At 46.7% G+C, this 13,900-nt stretch overlaps 1 protein-coding gene across 4 annotated transcripts in view; it reads right to left on the bottom strand.

The window, feature by feature from the left end:
- Window positions 1-289: 289 nt before the first annotated feature.
- LOC119217551 (nucleosome-remodeling factor subunit BPTF-like) overlaps window positions 290-13,900 on the bottom strand; it is a 33,453-nt gene continuing 19,842 nt past the window's right edge. For 2 of the 4 annotated variants that reach the window (XM_037471280.2, XM_037471283.2), the window contains 17 exons: window positions 13,637-13,862; window positions 13,327-13,470; window positions 10,868-10,998; window positions 10,492-10,606; window positions 10,164-10,381; window positions 9,675-9,915; window positions 9,294-9,568; window positions 9,040-9,153; window positions 8,698-8,859; window positions 8,253-8,335; window positions 6,615-6,840; window positions 6,054-6,370; window positions 5,091-5,264; window positions 4,646-4,838; window positions 4,016-4,100; window positions 2,557-2,743; window positions 290-610 (listed from right to left, as the gene is read on the bottom strand). In XM_037471280.2, coding sequence (XP_037327177.2) covers window positions 574-610; window positions 2,557-2,743; window positions 4,016-4,100; window positions 4,646-4,838; window positions 5,091-5,264; window positions 6,054-6,370; window positions 6,615-6,840; window positions 8,253-8,335; window positions 8,698-8,859; window positions 9,040-9,153; window positions 9,294-9,568; window positions 9,675-9,915; window positions 10,164-10,381; window positions 10,492-10,606; window positions 10,868-10,998; window positions 13,327-13,470; window positions 13,637-13,862 — 2,928 coding nt within the window. In that variant the 3' untranslated portion in view covers window positions 290-573. Of the gene's footprint in view, window positions 611-636; window positions 1,531-2,556; window positions 2,744-4,015; window positions 4,101-4,645; window positions 4,839-5,090; window positions 5,265-6,053; window positions 6,371-6,614; window positions 6,841-8,252; window positions 8,336-8,697; window positions 8,860-9,039; window positions 9,154-9,293; window positions 9,569-9,674; window positions 9,916-10,163; window positions 10,382-10,491; window positions 10,607-10,867; window positions 10,999-13,326; window positions 13,471-13,636; window positions 13,863-13,900 lie in introns of those variants that run through there. The other 2 variants (XM_037471281.2, XM_037471282.2) reach the window with 2 other exon arrangements.

Below are 13,900 nucleotides of genomic sequence, written 5' to 3'. Positions count from 1 at the left end.
TTTTATTTTTTGACCTCATGAACATCTCCACGTGCGGCAGGGACTGAGCTTCAAAATGGGATGTTTGTGTCATCAAAGTGGGACAGGATGAAATGAAAGTTGCACCTCAAAGCTGACACGCTATAGGACACAGAAAAATCAAGTCATTTCAGCTACAGATATGAACACAACTCGAGATCAGTTCACTCCCAACCTATCCACTCCATCTGCGTTTCCCATCTGGATCCTTCTTCTCGTGGACTGTGTGTGTGTGTGTGTGTGTGGGGGGGGGGGGGGGGGGGGGGGGGGTGGGGGGCGGGACTTCTCTGCCGTTCTGTCCCCGTGACACTTTGGATGAAAAGGGTCTTTTCTCTCTCTCTCTCTCTCTCTCTCCAAGGAGGGGTTGGATGTTGGGCGCTTTGCCACCAGAGCGAGTTGGTTGGTTTGCAGCACGGCGCGTGCTCTCCTCTCCTGCAGAGAGGGGCTCGCAGGGGGTGTGCAGCCCGACTCGGACCACAGGGCTTATTCATTCGGAGGAAACCTCAAGGCTGGGTTTTTTTTTTTTTTTTGTACACTCGGATTTTAGGGGGAGAGCTAAGAGGCGGCTGATTGTAGTTTGTTGTTATGAGACCTACAGAGACGGGCAAAGAGAGGAGGAAGAAAACAGTTGGAAAACTTCTTGGTGTTTCCTTTTTTTTTTATTAAAAGCTTTACAATATGACAAAAATATGCACTAGGGGAAATACAAAAAAAAAAAAAAAAAACATGAATTGGATGCCAGTGGGTCAGACACTTTGACATAGACCGAGCAGCCATGTTGGTGAGATGTTATGTACGATGTGATGTCAGCCCAACAGTGTATGTACAAGGACAAGGACCTTTCCTTTGAACTGGAGACTGTCAAGCTCGCCATATTTAGAACAGGAAAGCTAAACTATATCTTTCTCCAATCCATCTTTACAGATCCTACCATTATTTCTTTTAGAAAATAAAAAAATAGTCCTTGGCAAAGCGATAATATGCACATAAAATAACATACTTGGGTAGAGCCAATAAAAATAAACTGATAAATGTTGCATGCTTTAAAATTCTTGGGTAAGAATTGAGGTAAAAGTGTCCGGCTGCAGCATGTTATGACCGATACGAATAAACAAAGATTCTGTAGAGTTAGAGATTCCTTATCTGTGTGTTTTTTTGGAAAAATATAAGAAAGAACAACAAACTTCATATTTTGTCTCTGTGTAACTCAACGATACACAAAATATCAGTCCTCTGTTGCAGGAAATGTAAGAAAATAACTTTTTTTTCTTCGAATGTTGTGTGTTACCAACATGGCTGCCATTGCTAAACAGTAGAAATGTATTTTTCATTTCCTTTGCTTGCTAAAATAAAAATGACCACACCTACAGTGTGACTTAATATTTGCCCTTTCTTGCGACGTCCTACAGGCCGTTTTAAACAAGTAAAAACAGCAACGTCCGCGGGTATAGCAAATTATTGTTTAGTCTGTCTTAAGAGTGACCCAGGCACCCAGGAGTTTGACATCACAATCTGCAAGAGAGAGAGAGAGAGAGAGGGGGGGGGGGGGAAGAGGGAATGGATGGTGTAAATACACACGGGTGAAGCACATCACAGTTTCAGGCACACAGCTGGATGAAAACCCAGAGACTCGGTGAACTAATTAGACAGAAGAGGTGAGACGCTCATAGAAACTCGGCGTGGGTCTGGATCTCACTGCCTCCAGTCACCTTCTTCTTGAATATAACCCTTCAGCGAAGCGTGCATCCACCTAACGCAACCACACCGGAGAGCAATCCGGTGAGGTGGGCTTAGAGGCACGACCAGGTTTGTGATTGGCTGCTTCCATTCTACGGGGCAGGAAGAGCGTTGACGCCATGAAGGACAGAGGTCAGATCCAAAAGGTCAAATCCTTTTGACGATCTACAGCTTTGGTCCTTATCCAGAACACGAAAGGCTGGGATTCAGCAGTGAATATACTGTTTTTGGGTTAAAAAAAAAAAAAAAAAAAGAGAGCCGACAGAAGCAGGGAAGAATTGGCTCATGTCGGGAAAATCGTGCGTCAAAAAGTCGGGCTTTGAAAAATAATCCAACATATTGAATGTTAGTGATGAGCCTGGCAGCAGGGTTTACGACACAATCAGAACCAAACCCAACTGCAAGAATGCGCCTTTGTCAAGGACTCAAACCACCAACCTTATTATTATTATTATTAAATTGGTATAATTCATAAAATATGACAGTGTATTGGTGGGAATTTAACCAGGTCAGTGTTTTATGGTTCTGGAGTGGTTCTGGAGACCGAAGAAGCTTTCTGACTGAAGCGTTCAATCATGACACGAAATGAAGAGGGGGGGAAAAAATAAACAAAAACATGATTTGATGTTAAAAAGAAAGATAGTGACCCGGGGAATGAGTCAATGACCTAAGGAAGCAGCTGACGTACATCTCATTTCTCCAAAGAGGTCAGAGGTCAGAGTCGGCTCCCCAGGAGCACAGCTGGAACTATGTATCTTACTTTGGGAAACGTTATTCTGTTATTTTCCGTTTCCATCTTACCTGCTGGCTTTGAACCCTTTGAGCTTCTGGACAAAGAAGGTCTCCAGAACCTCGGCACACTGGTAGAAGGGCGAGTCACTGGGGTTGTAGTAGCGGCAGTTGTCAAAGATTTTGGTCATGTCGGCTACAAACTCGGTCAGCTTGATGTACTCGCGCTTCTGTAACCTCTCCTCCATGGTGGAAAGGTCTAAGCAAAGGGGACACACACACACACACACACACACACACACACAACGGTAATATCACGAATGAACGTAGAAAACCGTACACATTTTAGTTGTAAATGTTTGCCGGAGACAAACATCGAAATTGGCAGCAACAGGAGATGAATATCTTGGCTTTCCTAAGCGCCTTTGTTCCTCAGGTCTTGTGTGGCATGCGTTTGACAGACATTCCAGTGTGTTTTTGTGGAAGCACAATTCATCACTTTAATACGTGACAGCAAACATCCACAAAACGTGGCCAGCTTTAAAATCCATCTAGTCGGCCTTCCAGTCCTGCCGGAGGAGATTATAGGGGTGCCGAATTAACAACCCCCCGTAGGAGGGGGTTCACTCGATCTGCTGTTGCTGCCAGTGTGTGGCTCTGCCGGGCTGCTTCTTAACCCCCCCACCCACCCACCCAGCTTGACCAGGGGCTTACTAACCTCCTGGTCAATATCAAAGACCTCATTCTTCTCGGTCTTCAGATTTCATCTCAAAAGAGTACCAACGGCAAGTTCACTGCCCCCCCCCCCCCCCCCCCCCCCCCTCTGAAAACCAACATGGACTTGGATTTCCAGCACCTGGTCAACGGGAGCAAAGTGTGAGGCCGGCCGACTCGGGGCAGCTCATTACCGGTTTGTTTGTGTGGAAGTTCAAAAAGGCCCCGCTGATGCAAGTGGCCATTTACACGGCCGGTTTGATCTGCGCTGGAGGGCTTCCTCCCCCTTCCTCCCCCTTCCCCGCCTGGCCTCCTGGCGGCTGTGTTTTAATGCTCGAGATAAAGAGACTGGGTGTTGCTTCCAGGAAAGCAATTATGAAATGAAAACAGCACCACTGAGGACATTTTATCGTCCATGGCAACCAACCCCAAGATTTGCTGATTCAAGAATTGCAATTTCAATACTTTCCTACATAACGGACCCACTAAGTGCTACTGATCCACAAAAAAAAAATGTTTTTAAGTTGGTTTTCTTTTGACAGTTACCATTAATATTTCATATATTTTTATATTCATTAGTATAGTATTTAAGGGTGCAACTTAACCAATTATAAGTAAATCTATTATAAACATTTCAGTGAAAATATCAGAAAACGTGAGAAAATGCTTTGCTTGAGCAAAAGTCCAAAATGTTAAGATACTTAAATAATTATGGTTCTTTCATTTGAGAGACTGAAACAGCAACTATTGAAAATTTGACCACGATGATTCTTTTTTTTCTTTTTTTCGTGTGCTTTCACACATCTCCTCCACTCACCCATTGGTTCCTTGATAACCCTGTAGTAGTCCGGGGCGTCGTTTGTGTCCACCGGCTCCAGGAACGGCCACGCCATTTTATGTGCCTGCAGAGGAGGGAGGGGTCGCCGTGGAGACACAGAGAGAAAGACAAAACACTTGAGAAAGCTGAAACTCGAGGAAAGAAAAAACAAACAACGCCTTGAAAATGACAGCGGAGGCAGGTGGGTCAACACAGATGTTCCTTCTTATTTCTTCCACATTTCCACCTCTTTCCCCCCGTTCCCACACACATACAGACGAGTAGAGAGAAGAGGATAAATTTATAGCCGATGGAAAAAAAGAAAGGGAAACAGGAAAAAAAAAAAAAAAAAAAGAACGCTGAGGCCAGGCAGCTGTCCAAGTAGTGCTCTGCAGAGCCAAACCCGTCAGATAAGACGGACAGTGAGGACTTCTGCTTGCTGCTTTTACACCGTAGACACCTACAGCTTACTGCCAAGTGTTCATCGACCCGTAGAGTCCTTTCTCATCGCACCATATTTACTACTTTTTTAAAATTGCATTTGGTCTTTAGAACTAAAACGAACTCAAAATGATTGAGCTGGTTCATGAATAAAACTGATGTGCGCACACACACTGGGCAGACGCTCACCTGTAAGGACCGCAGGATTCTCCGCAGGCCCTCGTAGTCCTTGTCGGTGAGCGGCGTGAAGACCGTCATGGCGTCCTCCGTCGACTGACACTGCGGGCACACGTACTGGTCGATGTGGTTGGCCTCGCTCTGCAGAATGCCCACACAGCGACCGTGGTACCAGTTCTGACAGCGGTCACAGCCGATGTAGAACCTGTGAAGCAAAGAGGAGCTTTTTACGAAACAAGCAGGTTGTGTCGGTTTGTCGATCAGATTAACTCGTAACACAACTTGGTCACAGCTGTTTTTTGAGAGACCTTTTTTGTAGACAGTTCTTTTGGTGTGTTTGGAGAAAAGCTTAAATATCTTTGCCCCCCTCCTCCCCTAAAGTTGTAAACCATGGGCAAACACTGCGATCCCACAGCGAGGCTTGTTTGGAGCGAGAGGGAGGCCCACAAACACTTACTGAGACTCGTCGTACGGCGTCTGACAGATGCAGTACAGCTCCTCCGTGCTGACCTGCTGACCCCGTTTGCATTCCACACAGATGTAGTCGTCCATCTTCTTGGCCTCCTTCTCCGTGATGCCCACACAGTCTCCATGATACCAGTTTGTACACAGGTCACAGCCAATGTAGAACCTTTATGGGGGGGGGGGGGGAAACAAAAGGTGTTGTCACTTACTAACTCGGCCTGAAACTTAAAGTATGTCAATCAATGTACAAAACTATAATGTACTTGAATAAGTCAGATTAAGTGTCTCAGTATCACATCCATGAAGATCACCTGATATAATATTGGTATCAGGGTGGATACGTTTAGCAGATTGTAAAAAGCCAATTTAAAGTAATTTAAGTTAGTAAGTTTTTTAATTGGGGGGGGGGGGGGGGGGGGGTGTCGTGCTTTAGTACATGACCACATTGATAGAACACCAAACAGCTTGGGTGTTGATTCATCATTTGAACTTGTTAGGAAGTCGGCTGCAAAAGTGACGTTGAAACATCAACTATAAACTAAATTCCACCCGTCGTCCTAATATTGACTCGACAGCCAGAGCTCGCTTACTGGGTGGAGGAATGAATGCTCTGCACTTGTTGCTGCAGTCTGGAGGTTCGTGTTTGATCAGTCAGCCAAGGTCAGGGGGTAGGGGGGGGGGGGGGGAAACTCTTGCTTTATAGTTTCTGAACTCTAGGAAATCAAAACGTCACAAGTGGGGACTTTTTGTGAGGCGGAACAAAAACTGAAAGTATACACCCCGACTGAGTTCCTGCAGGAGGAGGATTTTAAAGTGTCACCTGTCGAATGGACCAGTGGTTGTTTTGGGGGTGAATTTTAAACATTGCGTCTCCCTGATCCTCCTACTACCACGCCTACGCCGTGGGTAATGCAGTATTTAAAACTCGGGAGGACTCCAGACGTCATCGTCATACTTAGTCTCGTCGTAGGGCGTCTTGCAGACGCAGTAGAGCTTGATTTCCTTTTTGCTCTCTTTGGCGCTCGTGGTCGAGATCATCTTTTTCTTCTTGGACTTGGCTGACGTAGCGGTCTCCCGCTCCTCCTCCCGTTTCCTCTTGTGTGCGGCGGTCGGGCTCAGGTGGTGTGGGGGGGGGATGCCTTGCTTGTGTGCCGGAGGATGTTGCTGCTGGTTGTGGGCGGCGGCGGCGGCGGCCTGAGCTGCCTGTTGGGCCGCAGCCTGAGCTCTCTCCTTCTCCCTCCGCATCCGCAGCAGGTCCTTCTTTAGCTCCTCCTGCGGAGCGCCACGTCGAGACAGGACGGGGTCAAGTTGGGTGGAGGACACGTCGTTTGATTTGGTTACTCATTTAATTAGAATGTTAAAAGAAATAAAGATGTCTCCAATGCCATAAGTCCCCTCTCTTCATTTCAAACGTCATGCTTACTTTTTATGTGCCATATGGTTTTGAAATAATACACGTTGGAGAAGATTTGAATGGACACATATTTCACGCGCTCCCTCCCGCATGCCTTCATACCTGGGCTTCTAGCTGCAGCTCCTTGTCGAGGAGCGCCCGTTTCTTCAGGATCTCCATCTTGAGACTTTCTTTGTGCCGGTAAAGGAGCGACGAGAGCTTGCTGGCGTTGGCCAACCTCCTTTTTGCCTCCATCACCTCTTCCTTCTTCTTCCTCTTGGTGGCCTGCCTCTCATCCTTGTCTATCCGGTCCAGGATGTACTTCATCACCTGGTTGCATACGATCATCCTGGACAGACACAAGACAGCAATTTATTACTGACTTTTCCCTGACCTTCTAAAAGGTTGGAAGATAATGAACACCCATTGTAAAGAATAGAGAAGTACTTTATTGTGAGGATGGATAAAGTGAAAAATGTAAAACACGACTCAAAGATTAACTCTCTGAATCTGAATGAGGACTCATGTGGAAAAAGGGCTCTGCAAGTTCAAGGTATTTAATAAAAGAAGAAGCATAAAATACACTTCTGCAGAGTATTTAAATGCACGGTATATTTTGGTGCTCTAACGCCCTGCAAAACAAAATACAGGAAACATTATGTAATACTTTAAAAACTAAATAAAATTGTAACGTCAGCTTAACTGTAAATGAAAATAAATGCTGGCGCTCCGTGTTCACTCGTGTTCGCCAACATTCGCAACCAAGATCTAAAAATGTTTGGTTCACGTTTGTGTGAATAATGGACCCCTGAGGTCAAAGACGGGCCAGGGCTCCTGCACCGCGGACACTGAAGTACACACTGCGAATGTAGCACGAGAGTGGTGGACACCAACGACACTCGGTGTTGTTACCCTCTGAGCCGTGTTTTGGGGGGAAAAGCAAAGAGAGAAAACGAGGACGTGAAGAAATGGAAAAAAAAATAGGCTTAAAAAATAAGCAGAGACAGACAACAGACAGAGGTGCTGTGGTGATGTCAGGGTAGTCTGGGGAGGGTATTTCAGGTTTGTGTGAATGGGTACAGTGTTGACACACCGTCTGTGGACATAAACACATGGTTGCCAGGGTCAACTCTAGGTCAGAGTATATTCCATGTAAACCGTAGGACACTGGACTTTCTAAAACATTTATTCTACATTCACTTGTATTTCATAGATTGTGGTTTGACTTTTTGTTGTAACATTACTGTTTGTCCTATCTTTATACCAGTTTCTGATAGTATGATGTACTTAAAAGGGAAGCTGTAAAGGAAAAGAAAAATGAATATGTTGTGTAATGTAACGATTTTGTCAAAGCTAATTAAGTTTTAATACAGACAAGTGTAAACTTGCTATCCCAACTAATTGAAGCAGGGCTGGAAGGGCATTGTGTGGTTTTATTGTGCAACTTCTCCCCTTCATACATGGTTTGTCTCTGTGTTCACTCATGTTGGGTCACAGAAAGTACACGCAGCTGTTGGCGGTTACACACCCAAAAGTTCCCACGCTGTGTAGTATCTCCCAACATGGTGTTTGGACAACAGCAAAATGGAGAGATGATTTGATGGGAGGACTTACGCCCCAAGTGAGATCCATATGATAAGAACATGGACACATATGGAACCATACCACAGGTAATCAACAGGATATCTGTGCTGCTATTGTTTCTATGGAACAGAACCGTGCTTCACATTCATGGAGATTGGCGACAAGCTGCACACAAACCTTTGGTTCTCCTCTCGCTCCACAGGCGTCATGGTTTTCTTCTGCTTCAGATGCTCAATCACAGCGTTTTGTTTCATGACCACCTGAAACAGACGACACAGAAGGATGTCAGAACAAAGAACAAAAAAAGTACATGGGTAACATATTTAAACCCACGTGTGGGGAAAGAAATAATCATTTTGACTTTATGAAAACTCCTTGTCATTTTAGTGATGTCAAGTGAGTACTACAAACATCTTATGGAAACAGATTAAATCATTAAATGAGAGAAAACAAACACGCACACAGGAGTAGTGTCAGCATTGAGCCCGAAACTGTAAAACTAAACCCAGGCTTAGAAGGAGGTTGGAAGATGGGACCTGTTCATGTACTGATGGCAGGAAGACGGCGAGCCTTCAACTGGGATGGGTGACCACACGCACGCACAACGCACACATGCACGCACCTGCTTCTGAATGATGTCGCTTTGGCTGGCTGCGTTGAAGGCTTGCTCTCGCTTGGCTTCGGCGGCTTGTTTCTTCTTCTGCTGCTGCTGTTCTCTGAGCTGCTGAATCCTCTGAAGCTGTTCCTGGACAGAAGCTGCCTGGATGGTCACCACGTTCCCAATCTGTGCAAACAGCATAGTGCGATACGGTACGTCATTGATTATGGTTTGAATGTGTGGACCAGTAGCAAGAAAATATCTAAATTCTTCAGTCTTCCAACTGTACTTGGACCCAAACCCTTTAGCGAGGTCTTATGACGATAATACAAGCTGAGGTCTGGTTCTGCTGGCATGCTGCTCTACCTGTCCTCCCTGAGCTGAGGTGGTCGCAGTCTGTTGTATCTGGATAGGAAGCTGCAGCTTGATGTGCTGTGGAAGAGAGCCTCCACCCTGCTGAGCCTGCAGCTGCGCCAACACCTTCAGTCACGGCACATAAGAAACACAGAAATTGAATAAGCTCAAAACAAAACCAGGGTGGTGGACTTTAAAGTGCCCTACTGCTGGACACCATCCCAAATACAGCAGTTTTGATCATGGTGTCTCCTTGATAATCATACCTGTACCTGCTGCTGCACTCCAGACATGCCGATGATCTGAGGTGTCTGCTGCAGCTGCAGCTGGGTGGTTCCTCCTTGCGTTTTCACCTGCAGCGAGGTGGGGGACTGGATGGGCATGTGGGCCTGCGTCTGAGGGGGTAGCTGTCCCTGTGGGGTGGCCGACGAAGGGGTGCTGGTGGTGGCCAAGGGGGCTGCTCCTGCCTGGACAGGGGCGGCAGCCTGCTGAGCGGGTTGTGCTGGGGTTTTGGTGGAGGTGGAGCTGGGCACGGTGCTGGCTGGAGTGTGTGGGAAAAGCATCATCATAAAAAATAAATTCCCTTTTCAGTTATTCAATAATAACAGAATATCCGTCAAGTAAAGCATTCTCGTTTCTCATCACACCCGTGCTTGATGTGGGTGCAGCAGCGGAGGCCAATGGGGTGAAGAGGAAGCGCTGCATCTGGCCGTTGGGCAGAGCGGCCTGCATGAGCTGCTGACCGGGTCCTGGGATGACGGTGACCCCGTGAGGTATGACCTGCAGCTGACCGGTGGTCTGGCCCTGGCCCTGAACCATCACCGTCAGAGCCGGCTGGGTAGCCCCCACACCAGCCTGCCGATCCACAGCTGAGCCGGCCTGCTGCTTCTGCGAGAGGCGTAGAAGAGAGGGGAAGGTGAGTCACAGCCTACGAACCAGTCTAAACCAATATCAACTGCCTTTGGTGAAACATTGTGGATCTATCCCATACGCCAAAGCGTGAATTCATTTTAGGATTTCTCCACAAAATGTCATACCTCATTTCAAATGTATTACAGCGGATGTATTTGTTGGCTCTTGTAACACCGACAGTCATCTGAAAATCCATTGCTATTTGGTAGGTGGTGATAGCTGACCTGTGTTAGCTGGGTGAGCTGCGCCAGCGTGAGCTTCACCTGGCCTTGCCCCTGTGCCCGTGGGGTCCCAGGGGGTGTTTGGCCTGCCGCTTGCCCTGACAGGGTGGCGTTGGTCGCCCCCTGGCCTGTGACCGTGGCGACGGGGCTGGCGCCAGATAATGCCGTGGAAACCGCCTGGCCGCGAATGATCTGCGTCACCACCTGTTGTCCGCCCTGACCTGGAACAGAAAGGTGGAGAGTTTAACCAGACGTCCACACATGCAGAGGAGAGTTACAGAGAGGGCAGGCAACCGTTGCTTTGAAACCCAAAAAGAAAAGTACACATTACCTTGCTGGACCACGAGCGGCGAGCGGAGTATCGTCTTCCCCATTGGTCCCGTCTGCTGCATCGGTGTGCGGATCACTGTCATTCCTGGGCGGATCTGACCACCAGCAGCCAGAACCTAGGTGGATATTTTACATGAAGTGTTACAAATTGTTTCAAAGGCAGCGTTCTGTACAAAAGGTCAAAAAACAAAGGAGCATATCTGGAGCTGATCTTATTCTGTAAAATAAAATTATGTCACTTTCTTTAAAAAGAACCAGCAGCACAGGCAACAAATTAAGTGGTGAGACAGAGCAGAACAGAAGAAAATTTCGAGTTGTAATTAAAAGGACTCTACGGATACGTCAGAGCACGGGGAACATGGGGAGGGCAGATGTACCTGCTGCTGCGAGCCGGGAGTGTTGGGACTGATGTTGAGTGTGGTGGTGCGGGGCTGGAATGTGGTGTAGGTCTGGGCACCACCTGCCGTGCTGGAGGGGATGATACCCAACACCTTCTGTTGCACCACACCTTCAAAGAGAAACAGAAAGATACCCCAGTGAACGAATGGGAAGAATGACAAGTGAGAATCTCAAAGGAGAGGGGTTGGATGAAGAAAAGGTCTCCCGGAAAGTGACCCGTCGAAATTTAACAAAAACATAAGTGGAAAGATGAGGTACGATATTGTAAGTGATGACAAACGGCACAGGAGGAACAAGAGGTTTTAACAAGGGCAGATCTGGCACATGGTTTGAATATCAAATCGTAACTGTGTTCTTCTTTGTAATATACATGTATTTGTTGAATACCTGTCTTTTACCACATCAAACATCCACAAACATTTCTAAGTCAATTACTGGCGTGAAGCGGCAGATTAAGGAAGCAGTTGTGCAGAGGCCCTGCATTGATGCAACTCAATGCAACTCAATTATTTGTCGACTTCTCTCGCGTTTGATCACAGCAACTGTAAATATTAGTTGAGCAGGTAAACAAAATCTTCAAAAGGCTCACTGGAAAGCTTAGTTGAGTTTTCCCCAACATTCCTGAGACCGACTCCCCCCCCCCTCATAAAATATGCATGAATTGAGATGCTACGTTCTGAACTTCAATCTGACAAAGGGAGCGTTTCATATTTGTTCGCTGGGCTCTGTGCCTCAAGCAGCTCACGTGAATTCTGGTGGTCGAAAGGGTGAAACCATATCAGTGTCGCTCCCTCTCCTCGGGCTCCTGCCGCTGCATTCTCGCTGCGGTTTATTGGAACGCAAAACCGAGCAGGTAAATCTATACATCAAGGGTTTCCCTCTTCAAACACGACGGACGTTAAACCCGTTCGTGCGACCAGGGCAGTGGTTGCTCTGGTCGCACACATCAAACGCGCCTTTCTATGGGCTGGCTGTTCGGAGAGGTCGGGGAGTTGGGACTCCGGAGTTGAGAGGTACACTTTCATCCCAAAAAAAAAAAAAAAAAAAATAGGAAAATGGAATCCTGCTATAGAGGGCTACCTGTCTGGGACACAGACCTCAGGGTAAACTTGTGTTCCTGCCTAACTTCCTTAAGCCCTCCCAAAACAAACAGGGCGGCCAACACTCATGCAGAATAAATACACATGTCCATTAAACGGTTACACTCCACCTGAACTGTGTTTCCCCTTCATGGCGACTTCAAAACGGGTAAAATAAAAATTACTTTCTTTGTATTGCTGGTAGATATTATTCTCTTTATCTGGTGAACACAGGGGTTCTGAAAGAAAGTCTGTGTTTAATGTTGCCTTTATTAATTGTACCCCCTTTAAAAAATAAGATCTCTTCAGTGCTTAACATTTTTTCCTGTTAGTTACCTTGTCAGATAAAAGCGAGCCTAAACATCTCAAATGTAATCTACAAAAACGTTGATACAGCTTAGAAAAATATTTGGTCTCCAGACTAACCTTTCCTATACAACATTTGAGTTTTTTCACGGTTTAGCTTGAAATGTATATGGCATGCAGTCGGGTAATTAATGTGGTGAAAGCAGAATATGACCTATATAACCCGTATGAGTACAATATCCATCATCCAATAATTCGAGAGGACCACAGACAGCTGTGTCAATCCGCGGTGTCAATATTAACATTTAAAAATGTTTTTAAAAAAACCCACCTAACTAAAGATAGTACAATACTAAATCCGCAGTCTGGATCTAGAACTTCAGACTACACAAGTCTACCATTCAACCAAAATAACAGCTTTCAATTAGATCACCATGGCGACGGGCGCAGCCAGACATGATGTTCCACACCAAACCTGAGCAGCTGACTCATGACGTTGGCTCATGAGTTGAGGCAGTCCAGGCTGCCTCGGTAGCACAAAACACAGTGAGCGGCCGACCGCGTCTGAAAGGTCATGCCCTCTAACATTCGCTCAGCTGGAAACGGACGGAACAAAAATCTCGCTTGGAGATCAAGCATCCAGCGACTATTCATTCATTTACGGGTCATTTGTCGAGCAAGTGAGAATGTGAGCCTAAAATCCCAATCCCGGATAAATGCTGCACTTTTAAAGACCAGGAAAACTAAAGAAAAGGGAAAAAGGTTATAAGATACAGCACGTACATATCAGGTAAGGGTCAAGTCATTCTTACTAGTATAGCTAACATTGCCCGCTTTAGGAAGGTCGCTTTGAACAGCTGCTTTGCCAATACAAACTGTTTATTCGCTTAGTTTTAGTTGAAAACACCTGCCTGCTGCGTTCAAAGACACTGCTACAGGAGCTTTGTCAATGAATTCCGAGATCTGAAACGGATGCAATCGAGGACAGAGGAATGTCCAACGTGTCTAATCTGTGGACCTCGATCTGTCTGTGTGAGTGAAGCGGGCCGTACCTCCTTGGGAAGTCGGCACGTTGACTGTGACGATCTTGCTGTTGGCGGGCAGCGGCAGCTTGGTGGTCACTACCTTTCCGCCCACCGAGGTCCCCGTGATCTGGAAGGTGTGTCCACCAGACGTGGCCACGTTGGTCTCCGCTCCTAATAAAACAAACCCAGGAAACGTCATGACAGATCATGTGATTCCAATATCACCCCTACTGCCGAGGAAATTTAGAACTCGAACGACGATGCTGGAGACGCTTGAAACGCAATATCCGTGAAACAGAAAACCCACATGATTTCTAGAAGGCTCAGAGGAACGTACCTTGCGTGCTTTGACCCTGCTTGACCCAGGTGGCAAACGACTGCTGGAAGTTTTTGTTCTGCTGGAATGTGACGGGGGTGCCCATCTTGGCGGACAGTACCACCTTGGTGTTGGGGGTTCCCTGGCCTGACAGTGAGCCGACGATGACTTTGGGCGTGATGATGGGTGTGGCAGGAGTCCCGGTTGGGGTTGCCGTGACCGTCCCCGTTTTCGGGTCCAGGCGTTTCTGAGAAACAGTCGGTTGGTACTCAGACATAGGAACCC

This window comes from Pungitius pungitius, chromosome 9, assembly GCF_949316345.1.
Source record: "Pungitius pungitius chromosome 9, fPunPun2.1, whole genome shotgun sequence".
Taxonomy (NCBI): Eukaryota; Metazoa; Chordata; class Actinopteri; order Perciformes; family Gasterosteidae; genus Pungitius; species Pungitius pungitius.
Note: the sequence above shows the minus strand (reverse complement) of the source record. Positions and strands in the feature narration are given on the sequence as shown.